At 37.7% G+C, this 15,071-nt stretch overlaps 1 protein-coding gene and 1 pseudogene across 1 annotated transcript in view; both read left to right on the forward strand.

Moving 5' to 3' along the window:
- The first annotated feature begins 9,234 nt into the window (after nucleotides 1-9,234).
- On the forward strand, nucleotides 9,235-9,311 carry LOC139963326 (U2 spliceosomal RNA; annotated as a pseudogene).
- Nucleotides 9,312-10,340: 1,029 nt separating this feature from the next.
- Nucleotides 10,341-15,071, forward strand: part of LOC139963066 (uncharacterized) — a 31,289-nt gene continuing 26,558 nt past the window's right edge. The window contains exons 1-5 of the mRNA XM_071963550.1: nucleotides 10,341-10,645; nucleotides 11,605-11,736; nucleotides 12,464-12,604; nucleotides 13,067-13,120; nucleotides 14,680-14,736. Of these exons, the coding sequence (XP_071819651.1) occupies nucleotides 10,597-10,645; nucleotides 11,605-11,736; nucleotides 12,464-12,604; nucleotides 13,067-13,120; nucleotides 14,680-14,736 (433 nt within the window). The 5' untranslated portion in view covers nucleotides 10,341-10,596. The remainder of the gene's footprint in view (nucleotides 10,646-11,604; nucleotides 11,737-12,463; nucleotides 12,605-13,066; nucleotides 13,121-14,679; nucleotides 14,737-15,071) is intronic.

A 15,071-nucleotide genomic window follows, 5' to 3' on the forward strand; every position in this document is an offset into this window, starting at 1 on the left:
CCCGGCCCGGCCCCCCCCTTTTTGGAAATCAGTTGCGTTTTTTTTTATGTGGGAGTACTTCAAATTCCTAATAGGCATAACTTGGTGAAAGAAAAGCCTAATATATATCCAGCTGCTCTTCCCTGAAACGCGATCGTTTTTATTCCAAATTTGAAACTAAGGCAATTATCAGGCCTACGCGACATCACGTATTAATTAGATACGGCTCAGTACTATAGTGCTGACTATTACTGTCAGGGAAAAATCAATGCACAGTTAGCAAGTATATCATAATTATCTGAATGAAAGGGGGTGTAGTCGGTTTACACTATCTAACGCAACGTAGTCGCCAAGAACCTGAAGTATTTTTAAGGAAGGGCCCGAGGAACATGAACTTATAGCATGCTCCTCGTGGTGAAACATAATTGCACCTATTAGGTGAATTGAGTGTACTGTTAATAGTAGGAGAGACTAGTGTAGGTTCTTATGACCAACTAGACCGGTTTCTGCTCTCAAACTTTATAGGAGGAGCTTCATCAGTTGAATATTTTATATTCGGCCTGGGCGTCTCGTTCTCAAAATGCATCCATTTTCTGTGCACGAGTTTTTATGGACTCATAGTGCAGCTATAAGAGCATCTAAAAGAGCTTCGTGTGAACCTTGAGAGTCAGCTGATTCTTCGTTAGTATATGAAACCTTGAGTTAACAAGTAAATCTTTGAGATTTTGGGCCCTTTTGTAGGCTAGAATCGGTTCTTTTGGAAACAGTTTGAATAATTCCGCGTGCAGGGGCGTACCCCCCAATAATTTGGTCGCTGTCGGCAAATTTTGGGTTTGTCGGCAAAAGGAGAAAAGGTGAAGAGAGCGGAAGGGGAAGAAAGAAGGAAAGCTGAATAGAGAAAAGGAGAACGGGAGCTTCTTTATCGGTTATTTCGATTTTCCAGTTCTTCATCTGATAAACTCATTCATCAATCCAATCACCCGACGCCTGCAAGTTAAAAACCTCTCGGCAAATAACTGATAATGTCACGGCCGTCAGTATAGCTACTGTAGCCAGGCTCAGCTAGACGAGTGCCAGAATCGCCGGCAACTCAGTGAAAGAAATGGAATTAAAGGCTTCCGTATAGGCCGCAGCCCATGAGTCGTGCTATCGTGTGACAACGTGTTGTTATTATCCTTTGTTCAGAATGACGTCATCGCAGATGTCATTCGTTCTCCGTGGAAAACTTAAGGACACGGCTCACGAATTGTACACAATTTTTAACGTTTCTCTCTTGTATATCAATGAATGTTGTTATTTCTCATTACCGGAAAGTTTTCTGAACATTTTCATCACGAAGTTTCACTATTTCAACGATCGGTGAAAGAGAAAACACAGTTCGATAATTGGTCCCAATTAATTCTTCTTCTGCCGACTGCCATAAAAATAATATCGAAATGGAAATTCTGCGGTGCCAAATTTGACTTAAAATATGCACCAGATTGCATCTAAGGACGTTTCAAAACTAAATATTTTCCAAAGGGGAGGGGGCCACCCCCTCCCCAAATCCTCCACAAATCCTCCACACCCCCCCCCCCTAACAAAAAAACCTTCGCTACGCCCCTGTCCGCGTGTTGCGAGATTAAGTGCCAATGTTTCAAAAGTACATTTTTCAAATGCGTGGTTTTGATATGGGGTGTATAGGTAAGCTTGAACACCATTGAAGGTTCCTTTTGTTTAGGTTTGGTAGTGAGATATTGCCCACGGTTTTCAAATTTTATGCCTTTCGTGGCTGAGGCAATTTCCTCTTTCTTATAGTTACGGAGTAACAGTTTCTCTGTGAACGCATTCTTTTTCTGTAAGAAATCAGTCTCATTGTTACATAGACGTGCGTATCGTAAGACTTCCCCTTTAATGAAGCCTTTAAAAGTGGCAAGTGGGTGTGCAGAGTTTCTGTCGAGGTATTGGAAGGTTTCCGTGGGTTTTGGTGTAGACTTTGGTGTCTAATATCCCATTGGTTTCAAACCTTGGACCTTTGAAGATTTTCAAATCTAGGTATGTTACCTCGGTGTGTAATATTTCTACCATAAACTTTAAGAAGCGGTGAATTTCATTCAACCTGTTTACTAGTTGTTCAAGTTCCTGAGGTGAACCGTCGTAAAGCAATAGAATTTCATCTCTATAGCGGAGCCATTTTAAGATTTTATTATCTGTCGGTAAAATCTGGTTTTCCAGTCTATGCATGACGATATCACAGATTTCCGGAGAGGCTTGGCTACCCATGGCGCAACCGATCTTTTGTAGATAGAATTGGTTATTGAACTCGAAACAGTTTCTTGTTAAAAGTAAGTTCAATTAGTTTGCGCATGGATATGGAAGATATTTTATTTATTCCATATTCGCTTTTTTCCGCCTTTTCATAGACTTCTTGACATATATCTAATGCCTCCTCTTGGGGAGTATTGGTATACATGGCGACGACATCGAGTCAGGGAAGTCGCTAGAATGGGGTGTGGGGGGGTGTCTCACCCCCCCCCCCCCCCCAATCTTGGTAAAACTGACGATAGTTGGAAAATTTCAGTGCCACAGTCGGAATTTCCGACTGTCGCACTCTAAATTTTCCAACTGTCGCACTCTAATTTTCCGACTGTCGCACTCTCATTTTCACATATTCTTGTTATTTTTGATTGACCTAAAATTTTTGGTCAAAATTGACCTTTGATCAGTGATATTTACCACGTTTTCCTTGTCACATTGAGAAATTGTATCTCGCGATCCTTATACTCCACCATACAAAACTTCGTATGATTTTGAATACTTTAAAAAAAAAAAATTCTAATAGAACTACTGTACAAAGTTCGCCAGCTTCAATTCGGTTAATTCATGTATTAATTTTGCTATTGGCTGGGTTGACCCTGTGCGCTAGCTTCAAGTAAGTTCAGGATATACATTGTATGGTATACGATTAAAACGCGCAATGTTAATCTACGGAAGCTTAAAAGTGCCATCAATAAGATAAACTTTGCCCCATAAGTTGACATTTTTCAGTAAATTGTTTAGATAACAAGATAAAATCTTATCAAAATCAGAAAAATGTTGGATTGCTCAGTCGCTTTAACTGAGCAATTGAAAAATTTCTGAAAATGTTTAATTGACAATTACTTATCATAGCCTATCTCGTCAATTGGACATTTTTCTGCAAAATGTTTAATTGACAACTTATCATATACCGTCAACTCAACATTTTTCTGCAAAATGTTTAATTGTTCACTTCATTCTGAATGCTCAGTTGGAATGAAGTGCACAATTGAAAGTTTTTCATGTGAGTGATAAATAGCCCCCCCCCCCCCTCCCAAGAAAACAATAGTAAGCGTGCTAGTAAAAAGCACTGTATTTTTTGGTAATTCACTATGTCGTCGAATATAATTTGTTGCAAAACAATTTCCCCTTTGTTACATTGACATAGCTTTTGTAGTTAGTAGTCTATGTAGCCTAGAAGCAGATAACTTTACTCAGTTGCTAACTTGCTTAGCCAGAGTGATTAATAAGTTTGTGAAGTGAGGGCCTGTGTACAAATGTATCGAAAAAAATTTCCGCGCGCTACGCGCGCGTTCGACATGTTAATGTTGACGAGTAGTACGGGGGGGGGGGGGGGGGGGGGGGGTGGGGGGATAGGTACAAGGCAGCAGTCGGAATTTTCTTGCTCCAAAACCCATCCAGTTGGAATTTCAGACACTACACCCCCCCCCCAATCATCAGGCCTTAGCTACGTCCCTGCATCGAGTGTAGCAAGTACTACTGCTTCTTGTAACGGGGTGGCTTCCACAATTTTCAGAATGTGATTTGTGTCTTTCACATAGGTGCTTTGTTTTAATACAATAGGAAGCAAGAAATAGTCCACAAATTCCGATATTTTTTCGGTCGGTGATCCGTTTCCGCTTATTATCGGGCCCTCCCTTAAAAATACTTCAGGTTCTTGGCGACTACGTTGCGTTAGATAGTGTAAAACCGCCTACACCCCCCTTTCATTAATAAGTATATCATAATTATCTCATTGAATATATCTTGTTTTATGTTTTTTCTTGGGGTGAATCTGGTGTCATAATTTTCGCGCAAAAGAAAAAACGAATCGACGCAATAATAGTGTATCCATTGTACATGCACTGTTGAGCGTTGTTAAATATGTGTCTATCGAGAAAAAATATGTGCACAAAAAAGCGTGTCTGCAACGTTTCTGGTTTTTCTAGTTTTTGGCGAAATGTTTCACCATTTTGCATCTAAGCACTCACAATTAACCAAAAATTTCCAAGGGGGAGGGGGACAACCCCTCCCCCTAGACCCCTCCCCCAGGACGCAGATCACTAAAGTGCTACCATCGGGATGTCGGCCCCCCTTTCTCAAAATCCTGGATCCGCCCCTGAACTTACTTATTATTTCACCGTCAGTGAAGCATGTTAAACAATATCTGCATCGCTGTCTTGTATTTGGAATATGCAATGAACCATGCATCTTTTATGATTTTCTTTTTGCATTGAAGATTGTGTATATTGGCACGTTTTGTTAACCTCAGCCTCGCTGGAGCAGGGGCGTATCCGGGGGGGAGCAACAGGCGCGCGCCCCCCTATTGGCCGTCACCAAAACAAAAAAAGTTTAGCAAAAAAAAAAAAAAATTGATGACGACCTTTAAGTGAGTTGTCGGTGATCGCTCAACCCCCCCCCCCCCCTCCCGTATGCTTTATTTTTTGTTTGCCAAAAAAAAAGTTCTGGCGAAGTTCGGCGGCATAATAGTTTTAGAAACATAGATGGTAATTGTGTTTGTATTATCACTATAAACACTAAGTGACATGCCAGCCATACTAAATTGTGCATTTTGTGTCCATTTACTGGAAATGTTGCTTATTATTAAGGTCGAAAAATGGATCACATATGGCAATGGGCGGCGATCCTGGGGGGGGGGGAAGGGGATATACCCCCCATGAAAATGGGTGGAGGGGATGTAATACACCATATCCCCCCCACCAAATGCCAGGGATAAGAATATTTTCATGCCTAAATTTATGCATCATCGTTAATGTACGGCTCTTTTTTAGCTTCATTTCTCGCCTACCATAAACGCAGTGCGATCTTTTCAAATAAAGCGTCTTTATAAAGCAAGAATAGTTGACTGTAGGCTTCATTGGCCCTATAACAACAAAATGTATTATTGCGCCCACGGTATTGATATAGTACATATATGCACCCTCATAGTATTCATATAGGCCCTATAGTAGGCCTACACACGTACATGTTCCCTCGAACAGCTGAGAATCTCATGTTACCAGGGTAATGCTTAATACACGTTTCACCTGGATGCCCCAGCAATCGGTACCTAGGAATGTAACTATGTGTTATTGTGTATTGCATGTGTATAGGCCTATAATAGCCTGCATGAGGCCATTTTCTTCATCGAATAATATAAAAGAGCTCTCGAACATTCTAACGTTGCGCCTGAAACAAGATTGACAGGGGCAATTTTCCCAAAATAACACCCGAAATTAAAAAAAAAGGTATTTTGGATCCTGATTATGAGATATTTCGGACATGACATCCCTATTTTAAAGTTGGGTATATGCCGCTTGGAAACCTCGGGAAGTGCCGTTTCCGGCCATCTAGAGGGTTTGTTAATCCCAAAATTTTCTTGTACGCTTCGCGCCAACACATGGTGGCGCTACGCTTAGATAGTCAACAATATCCCCCCCCCCCCCACTCGGAAGTACGGATCGCCGCCCATGCATATGGCACCATTTTGCATTTCAGCCCTTCTTCGAAAGCAAAAATTGTCCACCCCTCCCCTTAGACCCATCCCCCAGGACGGCATCATTCATGCCTGACGCCCCCCTATTGGAAAATCCTGGATACGCCCCTGCTGGAGGTTATTGCATGTATACCAAAAAAGGGTAAGGGTGGGGGATGGATTGGTGCAACAACTGGACCGCAGTTCTATAGATAGGCTTTTACTAAAAGAAAGTTTACTTTATCAATATTTCATCAAACAAAGATCTTGTTACATTTATAATTTTTCAAAGCACTAAGTATTGAAGCTTGGACCAATCTTATATTTGGTGTGTAGAAGTATTTTGATGGAGGTCAAAGGTCATTTGGGGTCACCAGGGGTCAAATTGTGAAAAACGAACAAAATCATAAGGCTATATAACCTCACAAAATTGTCAAATTTTGGCCCAAAAGGAAAATTTTCAATTGTTTTTAGAGGAGGTTAAAGGTCATTTGGGATCACCAGGGGTCAAATTGTGAAAACCTTGTAAACACGTTATTTCAAGAAGGGAAGCTTTAACCAATCTCATATTTCGTGTGTAGGAGTACCACATTGAGGAACAGAATCCTATTGTTTTTGGTGGAGGTCTAAGTAAATTTGGGATCACCAGGGGTCAAATTGTGGAAACCTTGTAAACATGATATCTTAAGAAGGAAAACTTGGACAAACTGTACATCTTGCAGTACCCTCTGTTGCTTTGTGCTTTTGTTAATTTAATACAATATATGAGCTCTTGGGGATCGACAGAAGCGACTTTCAAAATTCACATTGTAATAACTAGATTTACGTTGGTTTCTTAAACTTTCCCATGATCCTTTGCATGTGCAAATGCGTTGTCGACCGTGCACTCGCTCAGCCCTTGCGAGCAATGTGATTTTATAATCTACCGTATCTCCCACCGACCAGCCTATAAGATATCTAAGGGCGTTTAGCCTCATAAGAATATAGGAGAGGCTGTTAGCAATTGTAAATTAGCTTAAGGGCATCAGTAGATAAGAATCAGAATTCTCGACCAACTCTCCATTGACTTAAGTGTGTCGGTAACTTTTGGAGTTGGCAAATACGTCTCTGCATACATGCCTGTGCACAAAGGTGTGTTACGTTGTACTGTTGGTACATACAACGTTGCTATTGGAATATCATTGTGAATCATCGGTAGTATATCTTTGCTTCCGTTGTTGAAGTTTTTAGTCGTATTTAGCAATTGTTGAGATTCAGTGCCAAATAAAAACTTCAGGTTTGGTTGTTGTAACGTTGGGGAAATTACCAGGCGCCGTTAACGAAAATTAACTGTCGCCTAGTATTAGAGGCAAACCAGACGCAAACTCTTAGAGACCAGGTGGCAAATATCGCCCGGAGCCTGCTTTAATGTACGGCTTGTATGTGCACCACATTAAGTAGAAGAAGCATGTTTTCTTTGGTAGAGATCAATCTGTATGCCGAATACAAGAAAAGATTACATCTCGGTCATCAGCTGCCAATTTGAATAGTGTTTGTCATATCTCAATGTTTTTTGCTGTACTACTTAGATCGAAGTATGTTGTTCATCGTGGCTATTCCCTACAGCCTAGTGTGTCACATTCATATAATATTTTTCATGTAGCATCATCGAAACAGCACTGCAGTTTTGCTGTCTGGTTAATTAAATTTTTCACAATAAGTTGCGTTATTATGGTGCTTTTATCACATCGGAGGGAATCAGAAGGGCGCCACCCATAGTAAGTATGATAGTGGGAAGTCGTGATTTTGGCCAAAATCGAACAAAAAACAACCAAAACCTTACAAAGCTGTCAAATTTGGGACAAAATGAAAGTTTCCAAATTTCTGTTAGAATACATATGACGGATTCTCTGCACCAGAACACGCTTCTTTCTAGCAAAAGTGGAATTCGACGAAGTTTTAGTTATTTAATTTGATATGAAATGACGTCAAGATATGGTTTTAAGGTTTTTAAAGTGACCAGCTTTAACCAGCTACATTTGTGCTTATATAAAGGTCTCAGTTTCAGGTTATTTAACTGCTGTACGAGGATTTGTGCCTATTGCGTCAATTGCCAATGGGAAAGTAATATCACTTGCAATTCAGATCTACAATTGGGCATTAATATCATAAACTACAAAATCAATACTACATTTACTGATCATGTGGTACAGTTATGTATGATTTGAGCAAATAGTCTAGTTTTCAAAACAATTGTATTTTCAGCAAGTTGCTGTCAAATTGTGAAATTCTAGGCCTGAATTTACTACTCTCCTGCTTAAAAATCAATCGGGCCGATTTGTCCCCGGCTCCTTGGTCCTCTCTACGTGCTCCTATACAGTACACCAATGTCAAATTCAATTAAAAAGGTAAAATTTGAAGGAGTAGAGATAAGCTGTTTATCTTCCCAAAGAACGCAGGCAATCTACGTGACATTTATTATCATACCTCCTTGTTAAAAAAAAAGTCTAAAATTCCGATCTATTGCCTTATGGAATAACTTTAACAAGTAAATCGAAACCAAACCCTTCAATTATTGCTTTCAGACATAATTTCATAAATGTAGTAGTATTTCAGTTGTTTTTATTAAGTTTAACCCGTGTACGTTCCCTTGGAGGGCGGGGGGGGGGGGGCGGGGATGTTGGAGAAAAGGTCATTTGGTTATTTGTTTTTAACTGTTCTACTTTTGTTCACTTCCTTTTTCTTGTTCTGGGAGTGATCTTCTTGCCAAGTCCTCGAGTTTGTTTGTAGTTTTTTTTAACACCTCCTTTCACTTCGACACTTCTTGTTCTTGCTACATATTTATTCGTTATGAATGATGTAATTAAACATACTGTAACGCTTCCCGCTTCGGTAATATGGCGAAGTACCCATTTGGCAAGTAAGGAAGGGGGCTATAGAGAGAGACTCGAGGACACCGTTGAAAAGAATACACTAAAAGTGCATTAAGAGTTTTTACCTCCATGCAAGAACCAACTCTCACAGCCACTGGCTCACCCACCTCAAAACTGTATATATAATACATTTTTACATAAATGTGAAAATAATTATAAAATGAATGGTAATATAAATGTGAAAATCATAATAAAATGAATGGTAACCAGTCCACAGCTATATCCACTGAGCCACCTGACTAATTAATTCTACATTAGCTGAAATTTATTTTGAAGGTTTTGCAATAAATTCCGTTACTATGAATAAATATCTTCCTCCAGAAATCCTTCCTCCAATTAGCACAATGGATGAGAATACTTCATAAGCGTACGATGTTTCTTTATTGCATCACAACACAGGATATATACTGGGGGTATAATGTTTTCTTCAAAAGATCTAAATGTTACAATAGGTTTACACTAAAATACTATTAAATATAGTAGTAGTTGTTTTTTTACTTAACATAATTGTACCTTCAAGTTGGAAATATGAAGGGGAAAAAAGAGAAATTCAAAGTTTTCAGATCCTAGTGGACACTATCATATCACAAGATCGCTTCTCGGCCTTTTGGCTAAGATCATGTGTAGTATCTGTTCCCTTTCGAGGGGAATGTTGATGCACACCCGACGATGATCACACGGTCACAGTCCCGTTGCAAGGTGAATGGGGTTGAGAGCGGATCAGTCGTTCGGTAGTTTGGTTTTCGTGGCCAGGTTCTTTCCTGGGCGACTTCTTCTTAAAAAGTATCAAATCACAAGGTTTAATAATGACAGCTCCCCTGACACGACTTTCAAACAACGATATCTGGTTACCGGAGAAAACTTCTTACCAGTCGTTCTTCACAAAAGTCCCTGTCACATCATCTAAACATGATGGTTGTGTTAACTATCCCTTTAAGATAAAAAAAAAACAAGGACAATTTCATATATCAGCATTTATACTGCTTAGATATAAATTTAATTCTAGGACTTTTTCTTTGATAATAAAAATCAAAGTATTCCTGCTAAAAAAAACGACTTTTATAACACGTGAAGAATGGTTTTCCGATCCTCTAGTATTTTATGCATTACCGAACAATATCGGGGGTAGGGTGGTGGAGGGTGAGGGGGATGGGTTGTGTCAACTTAGCGTGGCTTGCTTGAATGTCCTTATTATGACCCCTAGAAGTCTCACGTACGTGCAGGAAGCATTATCGGGATTCTAACAGGAAATGTGTGATGAGTCTTTTTCACAGAACACGTCAATGAAAATTTGATGGAATAGTCGGATAATTCCACTTCCACGAAAGTACAGCTTTACATATTAGGGTTATGAATAATACATTTAAGCAATGATCTATGGGCGACATTATGGAATTAATGATTAGAGCAATGATGATTATATTGCTGAGATATAAATTTATTTCTGGACCACTTCTTTGATAATAAAAATCAAATTATTCCTGATAAAAACCGACTTGTATAACATGTAAAACAATGGTTCTCATCCTCTAGTATTTTATGCATTACCGAACCATATAGTTTTGTTTTTGTCAACATAGCGTGGCTTCCTTGTATGTCCTTATTATGACCTCTATAAGTCTCACGAATATGCAGGAAGCAATCTCAAGATTCCAACAGGAAATGTGGTACCGGTATGCGTCGTTTTAACAGAACAAGTCAATGAAAAGTTGATCGAACAGTCGGATAACTCCACTTCCAAGAAAGTACAGCTGTACATATTAGGGTTATGAATAATACGTTAAAGCAATGACAATATGGGCAAAATGATCAAAATAATGATTAAGACCTAAAACTGTCCTTGTAAGTTCGTGACCACGTTGTGCGCAGTGTTTAAACATACTTCGAATTGGTTGTCTTCTTCATATTAACAAAATTCTCTTGGAGTATTTCCAGTGTAAATTATCAAAGATTATGGCGAGTAAGACAGTTCTACGAGCAGTTCTCCTAACAGTTTTCGTTTGTAAGTTCCGTTTTTCTCTTGAATTTTCATTCATTTATCAATCGATTGAATTATTAGTGTAATTTAAAATCGAATTTGCAAATATAAAGTTTGATTTTTTTGTCAGCGAAATTATAAACCAACTGAGATATATTATAGTTGAGAGTACGCTCACTGTATTAATTTTACGTATGGTACGTCGTCGCTTATAAATGTTATTTAAAGTTGTGCATCTTTCTTAAGCACGGCCATACATAGGAAACAGTTTTGTACTTTTGAATATTCTATTTATACTATTTATATCATATTAAATAATATCATGCTTTGCTGTGTACTTGGGTGGAAAAACAACAGTTGAATGTACGTTTGTGCGGTATATTTTAATATTATGCAATAATAAATACATTTCAAGTTGCTGTACACTAATGAATCCTAGAAAGGAATCAATACCATCATGCGAGATCAGTTATAGAATGCTAGCAGGCTGTCGATACCTACATCGAAAACAACATCTCATTGGCATTTTATAGTAAATAGACATATCAGTAACCTCAAGCTGTATTTTCTTCAACTTAATGATTTGTCTACGCAATTGGTACTGCATGTGCTTCATAAAACGTGTCGCGGATCGTTGGCATAATCTGGTACAAATAATTTTCAATACACTTTATATATCTAACATTTACCCTTAGGAGTCAGCCAGGCCCTTAGCAAGCCTGGGGAACGTAGTTCCCCCCCCCCCAACTCCTCCCATGCATACCAAGTTGCCCCCCTCCCACCCACCCCCAAAACACACGCACTTACACATTAACGCCAACATCATGGATACAAAATGCTCCTTACAAGTTACCGAAACATTGATTTTTAATGATGGCGCCGCCTAACTCAGAATTAGGGCCTATACTTGGCCTATGCATGGTCTGAAAGTAGCACGCATAGACCTTTGCTTGAGTGTCTCTTCATTGTGTTTTCTTAAAAAGGCCTGACTAGTGCAGCGGCAATTCTTGATTGTAGAATCTATTGTGAGCTTGCCACAGATATTAACAGTCCAGATCTGCTTGTGACATCAACACCCGCAGAGTGTGAATGTGTTCAGGAAGAAGAATTTGATGGTAAGTCAAAACAGATTTATTATACTACAATGCTATATATGTCACATAAATTGTTGAAAAGGTCTTCCGCTCGTCGATATAGCTTTGAATAAATTAAAGCTATCTCTAATTCATTGGCATATATTTATTAATTTATTACATAATTTATTTAATGCTATAGTCTCTATTCCATTTCAAGATAATCTACGAAATTCATTTAAATTATATTTTGAATTTGCTGGAAGATATCTTGGATTCTTGAAAAGACATCTTTAAACAATAAAAAAACACAATCAGTGCTTCATTATTGTTGCTAATTGCTTAATTAGGCAGACCATGCACACCATATAGGCATACCCTGCACAGTATTTAAACTTTTCATAATGTTTTCTTACAAAATGATTTTAAAAAAATCTTGTTAATCGAACATGTTGGTAATTATCATCAAGCAGATTTTTCGCACAAAATTATAATTTTCAGATTTTGATATCCTCCTTCTGACTCCAGGTGAACTTTCGTAGACTTTCCAGACCTGTCAATAAAATAAAAGTAAACGTTTATTAGTACCAAATAATAGACATTTTGGACGGTTAAATTTGAAACAAATATTCCTAGGTTCTCATAAAATAAGGTGTTTAATCTAGATTAGAAAACAAAGTAAACAATAAGCTACTGTTTGGGTAATTACCCTTCTCCTCCATGTCAAAATTTAATTTGGTTAAATTTTGTTTTGTTTTTAACTTTGTAGATTATTCAGGTGATGGTTCTGGTGGAATTATTCTGACTCCCTGTGAAATTTACTGTGACATCAAAGAAAGGGATCTCTCGAAAAGAAACTTGATCCGACCGGGTGGATGCACGTGTGACTCAGATCCAATACCTACAGGTGGTAAGGAAACTTTTAACATAGGTTACACTTCCAGGGAAAAAAATAAATAAAAAAATGTCCTTCATTTGTAACAACCTTTTTGGGAATGTCTGCATTTAGACATGGAATTGGTAATACAGAGTTCTTTTCCTAATTATGAGATCATTTTGCATGATAGTAGTAATCATTACTTTGATCAACAAATTCAGGAAAGGAGGGTTGATTTTCAAAGGGCTGCAAGCGAAAAAAGAAAAGAAACATTACCGTGAAGTTTACAGGATAAATTATTTTGGTACTGAATACTGCACCATTTTTGTGTCCATAAGTAGTCCTGAGTAGAAAAAGTGGTCCTTACCACTTGAATACGTCGACCCTCTACTTAGATTGATGGGTATCCTAATAAAGTGTTTAATGGTTTGATGCAATTTTGAAATGAGTTTGTATTTAACTTGTTAACAAAATTTCAAATTTATTATCTTTCAGAATGTCAGGAACTAGAGTGTCCAGAATGGTATCATTTTGACAAGTCAAGTTGCAGTAAGTATACTAGGCCAACAGTAAAGTCTGGATGATTTAGGTGACGTGTATAATAATTGCCTATTTAGGATACAGTAAAAAGAAACATTTATTTGGGAGATATGGAACAGAAACCATGAAACAAAGCTTTCCCTAAAGTCATATAAGCAGTGGAAATTATGTAATAATTCTGTGTAAATTCGATTTTTTTTTTTATTTAATTTTTTTTACCAATTGTGTGTCCAATCTAAAATAATTGTAAGGTATCACAAAAAGTCCAAAACTGTCGGTATGATTACGAAAGAAACTTTGAAAGAAAATTTGTATACCTTGCATTAAAACGATGAAATATGTGTCGGCCAAGGAATAGAGAAGAGCTCCTACATAACACATTAAAAGTAAAGACGAGAGCTGTTAAAGGGGCTGAACCCACGCAATTTAGTAAGAAATTGTGCAGCCAGCCAGCCATATGTGTGTTCAATGTGAAAAACATTCATTCTCACATTTAATAGTCTCATCAGCTGCAAGAGATGCTTCCAGAATCCTAAAACCGTTTTATCAATAGTTCAAGATATGCTTTTAAGACCAGAATGCTAAAGTGGTTTTATCAATAGTTCAAGAGATGCTTTCAAAGACCAGAATGCTAAAGCAGTTTTATCCATAGTTCAATAGATGCTTTCAAAGACCAGAATGCTAAAGTGGTTTTATCAATAGTTTAAGAGACGCTTTCAAAGACCAGAATGCTAAAGTGGTTTTATCCATAGTTTAATAGATGCTTTCAAAAGACCATAATCCTCAAGCGGTTTTATCCATAGTTTAAGAGATGCTTTCAAAGACCAGAATCCTCAAGCGGTTTTATCCATAGTTTAAGAGATGCTTTCAAAGACCAGAATCCTCAAGCGGTTTTATCCATATAGTTCAAGAGATGCTTTCAAGAGCAGAATGCTAAAGCGGTTTTATCCATAGTTTTAGAGATGCTTTCAAAGACCAGAATCCTAAAGTGGTTTTATCCATAGTTCAAGAGATGCTTTTAAGACCAGAATGCTAAAGTGGTTTTATAAATAGTTCAAGAGATGCTTTCAAAGACCAGAATGCTAAAGCAGTTTTATCCATAGTTCAATAGATGCTTTCAAAGACCAGAATGCTAAAGTGGTTTTATCAATAGTTCAAGAGACGCTTTCAAAGACCAGAATGCTGAAGCAGTTTTATCCATAGTTTAATAGATGCTTTCAAAAGACCAGAATGCTAAAGTGGTTTTATCCATAGTTCAAGAGATGCTTTCAAAGACCAGAATCCTAAAGCGGTTTTATCCATATAGTTCAAGAGATGCTTTCAAGACCTAAAGCGGTTTTATCCATATAATTTAAGAGATGCTTTCAAGGACCAGAATCCTCAAGCGGTTTTATCCATAGTTGACATGGACTATTCCAATGTCTTATCAATGCTTTCTGCTATTCCTGTACAAAGGATATGATTTGAAAAGAATTATTTGCAAATCTTTTTCATTAATTGCTGATTTATGTTTCACTTTTCTAAGTGATTTTGTTTTTCTTTCCTCTTTCTTTGTTTTCTTTTTACAGAGTGCGTTACATCGAAGTGTCCCTCTCATTATGTTCGTATCGATGAACGTTGTGAATGTAAGACATTGTCGTGTTTTGTTTCCACAGAATCTCAGTTTACATGTATAGTATAGTATAGTATAGTATAGTATAGTATAGTATAGTATAGTATAGTATAGTATAGTATAGTATAGTATAGTATAGTATAGTATAGTACAGTACAGTACAGTACAGTACAGTACAGTACAGTACAGTACAGTACAGTACAGTACAGTACAGTACAGTATAGTATAGTTTAGTACAGTACAGTATAGTATAGTAAAGACCTGTCAAAAGCAAATAAACATGAAACCAGTGGTATTTATGTATATAGTTATGATGGCAGCTTGATATAATAATTGAAGTGTATCTCA

The sequence above is a fragment of the Apostichopus japonicus genome, chromosome 21, assembly GCF_037975245.1.
Source record: "Apostichopus japonicus isolate 1M-3 chromosome 21, ASM3797524v1, whole genome shotgun sequence".
NCBI lineage: Eukaryota > Metazoa > Echinodermata > Holothuroidea > Aspidochirotida > Stichopodidae > Apostichopus > Apostichopus japonicus.